At 37.3% G+C, this 6,939-nt stretch overlaps 1 protein-coding gene across 1 annotated transcript; it reads left to right on the forward strand.

The window, feature by feature from the left end:
• The first annotated feature begins 869 nt into the window (after positions 1 to 869).
• Positions 870 to 2,734, forward strand: LOC135746458 (serine/threonine-protein kinase pim-2-like). The gene is made up of 6 exons (XM_065265112.1): positions 870 to 876; positions 1,066 to 1,160; positions 1,293 to 1,343; positions 1,495 to 1,876; positions 1,978 to 2,142; positions 2,660 to 2,734. The coding sequence occupies exons 1-6, from the start codon at positions 870 to 872 to the stop codon at positions 2,695 to 2,697; spliced, it is 738 nt and encodes a 245-aa protein (XP_065121184.1). The 3' UTR covers positions 2,698 to 2,734.
• Positions 2,735 to 6,939: the final 4,205 nt, after the last annotated feature.

A 6,939-nucleotide genomic window follows, 5' to 3' on the forward strand; every position in this document is an offset into this window, starting at 1 on the left:
TCTGTGATGAGAGATTTAACCGTTTACTGTCTGGTTCTTCTTGTTTCAGTAGGCCGTGAGGGGAAGGGGGCAAGGATCCGTGGGCTCTTCAAAAGAGCTTGCAAGGCTGTAGCGCGCCCCTTCCTCAGCTGCCGGAGGAACAAAGTAAAACCTATTGTTCCTCCACTGAAGCCGGACAAATCTTCTTCAGGGCTGTCTGTCCAGTATGCATCCAGCCCCGAGGACAGTTCGGACTCAGGTTCTTACTGGGTCGGGGATACATCAGATGCATGTCCGGCTCAAGTGAAAAGTTCAGCCAAAGTTTGGTCTATGGCTGATCAAACTTCTTACACGGATTCATTTGAGGAAACGCATGTATTGAATACATCGGACATAGCGTCCGCTTCCTTAGATGACAGTGCCGATCACAGGAAAGGCGTTGAAGAACTGATGAATGCCCCATCAGGTTCCATAGAGACCTTAAGTCTCGATGCTCACAGTGACGTGAAGGCATCTAGTAGAGCTGTGAAGAGAAGATCTTTATCAGCTGACAGTTGGTCCAGTGGGATGACATATGAGTCATCAGAAGCCGCATACCTGGACTTTGAATATGGCATGAATATGGCAGAGATCTGCCCAGAAGGTAAGATGAAATGATAGATATATGATGTCATTATTAACACCTGTAATGAATCATTCAGAGATGTTTTTAATGCTTTACTGTTTGTGTTTAGAACAATGTGCCAAAAAGAAGGCAGGAAAGTGGGGGATCGTAAAGAGAACCTGGAAGGCTATAGAGCGAACCTTCCTCTCCTGCGTCAGTACCAAAGTGGAGCCTTTTGTGCCTCCACTGCAACCAGACACTTCCCCATCTTATCAAGAAAGTCTTGATGGTGAGTCTGTGATCATTATTACTGCTTATTGTCTAAATATTATTGCTTTAGTTTTCAGTTTGATGTCACCTCACTTAAAGTAACTGCAGACATTAACTGCGTCAGTGGTGGTTCATGCAAGACAAGCAGAGGTACTGTACTGTATATATATCGAATGTATTGTCATGTGTTATGTTATGTGTGTGTGTTTCAGATTATGTGGAGGCTAGCTATAACGTGGGGGATGTTTTGGGTGAAGGTATCTTTGGAAGTGTCTGTGAGGCCACACGTATATCTGATGGCCAAAAGGTAGCAGACTTTTACCAAATTTAACATTGTTCCCCTTTTATGCACTTGGAAATCTGTCTATGTACAGACTGTGGATGGTTATGTGTTTAAAGTTTAAAGGTCATGTTTTTAATAGTTTTTTATCCTTTGCAGGTCGCCATCAAATTCATACACAAGCGTGGCGAGTACCGTACTCTTGCTATTGTGAGTGACAAAACATGTTTAGTTATTTAATAGCTTATGATACAATATAATGAATAAACCTGTATCTAACATGAGACTTGACTGAAATACTGTAGAGAATAAAGACATCTGAATATATTAAAGTAATAACATTTTTCCCTGTTTTTTCCAGCCTGGCTATTCTGAACCTCTGATTAAAGAAGTGGCACTCATGGTTAAGATGAGTGAACCTCCCTTAAGCCCAAATGTAATCCAGATGATCGAAAGTTTTGAAGACGATGAGAAAATAGCAATTGTTATGGAGTACCCCCAGCCCTGCAAAACCTTAGAGCATTACATAACAGAGAATGAGATGTTATGTGAAGAAATGGTGCGTATATTAATGCGTCAAGCGGTGCAGGCAGTAATAGACTGCATTGACCACGGTGTCGTTCATACTGACATCCATCCTGGTAACATCCTGATCAACACCAGCACTTTAGACCTGAAGTTAATTGACTTCGGCTGTGGTCTGCTGTTTACCAGTGATGCCTATGACGGTAGTCAGTATGAAGGTGAGCTGGTTTTTTGTGTCCCTGTAGCACAGTAATGGAAACTTATTTATTATGTGACACTTGTACAGTTTGGCTAAACTCTGAATCTGTCTCACTTACAGGAAACATAGAGTACTGCCCACCCGAGGTCACAGAGATGAACAGATTTCATGCCATCTCTGCCAACGTCTGGTCTCTTGGTTTGCTCCTCCTTGAAATGGTCAACGAATGTTTGCCGTATCCAGAGTCGGAGGAAGTCCTGTTTGTGAATCCTGACTTATCAGGAGGTGAGTGAATGAGAAATGTTGATAAACATGGACAGAAATAATCTGGGAGAGTGTCACATGCAGGAACAGACAAACAAGACAAACCCAAAATGTTTAACTCTTTGAACTTAAAGGTCATGTCGCTTATGTCATCTGATGCTATGATGACGCCATAAGAATGATTAGTTATGCTTGAGTAATGTGTATCATGACTAACCAGCTCTCCTCTTTAAACTTCTTCAGCATGTCAAAGTATTATTAGACAGTGTCTAGCACATGATCCAGCTGATCGACCCACATTACAGCAGATCTTACAGCACAGCTGGTTTAATCCAGAATGAAGTCAGACAGGGTCTTCTGTTCATCACTGCTGTCAGACGTCAGGTAGTGTTACAGACAGAGTAGTCAGAGGTTCAGATGAAGTTTGAAAACAGTTGTTGAAGTCAACGGAGCTCATGGTTCAGTCAGAGTTTCTGTTTGATTATATCATACATATAATGACTGACTAAATGAAGATTTTCTGCTTTTTCTTCCTTAGGGTTGGATCTAAAAGTGCCGGACACTACACAGGACTGAGCAAACCAGACCAGACCTCATTGACCTTATAAAATACTGTAGATATAGAAAGTAGATATATAAAGCAAACATTGTATTATTGTAAAATCTCTTAAACACATTGTTAATAATAAGAATAACAAGTTTACTAAGGCTTATGATGATCTTATACTGAAAGAATGATTTATTGTTTTCTTTTTTATTTCATTATTTTTTATTGTGTATTGTATTTGTATTTCTTTTGTCTTGCAATAAAAAAATGACAAAAACAGTATTAATAAATACAATAAAAATTATTTTATTTCACTTTTCATATCTTTCCTTCGTTATCTTTTTTCAGTAATTGTTTATGTTTTTCCATTTACTTTCCCATGTGTTCTGATGACATTGAATATTCTTGATACAAAGTGAGTGGGGCGAAAGTATAATTGCTATCAGCTAAAATGGGCCAAATAAGGTTGTAGGGTCATCTCCTAATCGTTTTACTGCCAATCACAATTACTGATCTATCTTGCATGTTGACATGTAACAGTAATTTTGATTGGTCTGAGTTTTCTTTTATAAAACGGGCAGTTCTGGTTCTTCATTCTGATTTGTTGAAACGCCTTCTAAGGCGTGATAAAATACACCGGTAACCCCGCGGTTCAGACCACATTACATAAGTATCACTGCGCCACTGTTGCTGCCTACTGATTTATGAAAATAAACATCACAGTCTTTAATCATATTTTTAATTTGTCTACAACTGCACAATTAATGGCGATATCCGGATAAATGACAATAAATATTGTTGAGTCATCTCGTCGATAAAGAGAAAACGTTGTCTGAGGATTTTATAACTCAAGTTCATACGTCCGCTATTATCCACTGGGGGGGGCGATCCTACCCAACTTAAACACTGACGCATTCACTCAACACTAAAAACACAGCGTGTAAGTTTTGATGGCTTTGAATCTGATCTCTTACATAAGTTCTTCACAAAAATTTTATTATCTCTGCTTTTAGCTAAAAAATATGAGAGGTGATAAGAGAACAAATGAAGGTAGGATGAAACATTTTTTTGTTTGTAAGCGGATGGTCTGTTCTTTCATTTGATATTTTATGTTTATTTAAAAAAGATAATTTTTCTGCAAGGCATAAAACTAAAACTGGGTGGCAACTTAAAAAAAAAAAACGCTGACGGCATGCTTCCAAGCATATTTGATCATCACTTCAACAGTTGCACGATATAAATGTTAATGTATAAATTAGATGAATGATGATTTATAAAATGTTGCTTGTCAGATAAATTAGACTTAACTTCACGCAGTGCAGTAAGGACATGCGGGTGATTTTAAGGTACCACGTGAGCGAAACAAAATTAGACTTCTCCGTATGATTTCCTACCGCTCTCGCGTTACTTTGACGTCATTCGCCTGTCGGTTCTTGTGGCATTGCATTAAGTCAAACAAGCCTGTTGTACGGTAAGGGTTAGCCTGACATAGTAATTTTTGTTCATCACTAATAAGGGCACTAAAGCAATTATAAATAAGCTTACCAACAAAGCAAATCTTTTTGAACAATATTTTGAAAAAAAAAAAGTTACATTTAAAAAAGAAACATCATTTTTTGTAAAAAAAAAAAAAAAAAAAAAGGTCACTTTATTGTTGTTAATCGGTCATATAAATCTGATTAAACTAAAGAATCTTCAGAGATATGAAGGATGCAATATTACTCTATAGGTACTCAAGATTAATATGAGATTAGAAGATTACAGTGTGTGTTATATGAGCTTTGACAACAATATTATTTTGGGTATTTCTTAAGATAAACACAAGGGCTCATTTGAAGGGCTCATATCATGCAACATGTATTATTAGACCAATCAATTATAAACTTGATTGGTTTAATAATACGACTCAGGTATACAAGATTATTCTTATATTATTCAAACCGATTATTCTTGGCTGTTGTTATAGACCACCTAGTGCCAGGATAGAGTACGTAAATGGTTTATGTAATATGTTAGACAGGGTGACTGAGGAAAATAGAGAACTATACTGGATGGGTGATTTAAATATTGATTGGCTGTCTGATGATTGTCCTTTGAGAAATAAGCTTAAAACTATGACAGACACTTGTGGTTTATCTCAATTAATGGATCAACCAACAAGAATTTCTAGTAATAATACAGGATCTTTAACATCAAAATGTATTGATCATATTTACACTAATAATCCTGATATGTGCTCAACTCCTGTTTCTGTAACAATTGGCTTTAGTGATCACAACTGTATTGCTGTCTCTAGGCGAACTAAGCTACCTAGAGCCTGTCCTAAAATCATTATGAAAAGATCTTATAGGGGATTTAATGAGGAGAATTTTCTAAATGAATTGGATAATATTAAATGGAATTTGATAAGTGATATTAAGGATGTGGATGCATCCCTCAATTTATTTATGGATTGTTTTACGAGAGTAGTCAATAATCATGCCCCATTAAAGAAATTTACAGTTAAAGCCAAAAGCGCTCCTTGGGTGGATACGGAGTTAAGAAGCTTAATGGCTCAAAGGGATGAGGCTAAAAAGGTTGCGGTTCTTTCAAACTCTCTTGAGGACAGAAAATTATATTGTATTTTAAGGAATCAGGTGACTAAGGTAAACAGAGTGAAAAAGAAAAAATATTTTCAGAAGAGAATTGAAGATTGTGGTACAGATAGTAAGAGAATGTGTATTTAATGAAATTATGGGGAAAAAACCTACTGGCACTTCTTTTGTTGAATTGAATGGAGTATATTTGACTAAGCCAATACAGATCGCAAATTATTTTAATGACTATTTCGTTACTAAGGTTTCTAACATTAGAGAGACAATGAAACATACTGTTGATTTCAACTCAAATTAGCTAATTGAAAGGTGTATTATGAAAGATAAACTGTGTACATTTGAATTTCAGCAGGTTAATGTTGTGCAGGTGGAAAAGTTGTTGAGATCTTTGACGGTGGGTGGGTCTGCTGGTTTGGACAACTTGGATAGTAGGCTGTTGAAGTTATCAGCTGGACATATTTCTAAACCAATCTGTCACATTTTTAACCCTCAATTGGTCCTTGGGGTCTATATGACCCCAAACGACATTTCATTGGTTAAAAAAAAAGGTTCCATTCATCTCAGAGATGTAAAACTTTGTGACTTTTCCTAAATAATCTATCTTTACATACACAAAAAAAAATGGGCTTGATTCGGTTCTTCTAAAGGTATGTAAAAAAATTTTTTATCAATCTGTCCCTTGGGGTCTATATGACCCCAATTGAAAGTGAATGGGAAATGCAAAAAACATTACTTTTTTTCCATTTGTCAAAAAATAAATATCAATAAATCCAGCATAAATCTGAAAATTTTGACACAGAAATGAAGGCCTGGTACTTGTGCACAAATGCAATGCAAAAAACACATGCTCACACAAACACACACAAATACACACACACACAAACACACACAGGTATGACTGCCACAGAGAGCATTTGCGTGGAATATGGCAAATAAAATTGGTCAGAAATGCAGAAAATAACACATAAAGGGGTGTGACCTTATGCACGCACATGTACACTCACAAACACGCACGCACGCACGCATGCACGCACGCTCGCGCGCACACACACACACACACACACACACATACAACTACACGCACACAAACACACACACGCATGACTACCACAGAGAGCATTTTTATAAAATTTGGCAAATAAAATTAGCCACAAATGTAGAAAAAAGATATAAAGGGGTGTGAACTAATGCACGCACATGTACACTCTCTTTCACACACACACAAACACAGACACACACACATGCTCTCTCTCTCTGCCTCTCACACATTCTCTCAAGCACACATGCTGGCTCTCTCTCTCTCCCTCTCTCTCTCTCTTTCTCTCTCACACACACACACACACACACACACACACACACACACACGCGCGCGCATATGCACACACACGAGCGCGCACACGCACACACGCACACACATGTGCGCACACACACAGACACACACACTTACACTCAGTCAAAATTTCTGTGGCATTTTGTAAAAACAGACATTTCAAAATGCATCAAAACTATAAAAAATGACTATTTGAAATAATATTTATTTTTAATATCCTTTCTAATGTTTATATAAACATAAATTTACAAAATATATCACAAAAGTAATGATTTGAGCAGTTGTCCATATCCAGAAAAAATGAATGGGTCTCTATGGGAATCTGACGGTCGAAATGATTTGATTCC

Source organism: Paramisgurnus dabryanus, chromosome 9 (genome assembly GCF_030506205.2).
Source record: "Paramisgurnus dabryanus chromosome 9, PD_genome_1.1, whole genome shotgun sequence".
Taxonomy (NCBI): Eukaryota; Metazoa; Chordata; class Actinopteri; order Cypriniformes; family Cobitidae; genus Paramisgurnus; species Paramisgurnus dabryanus.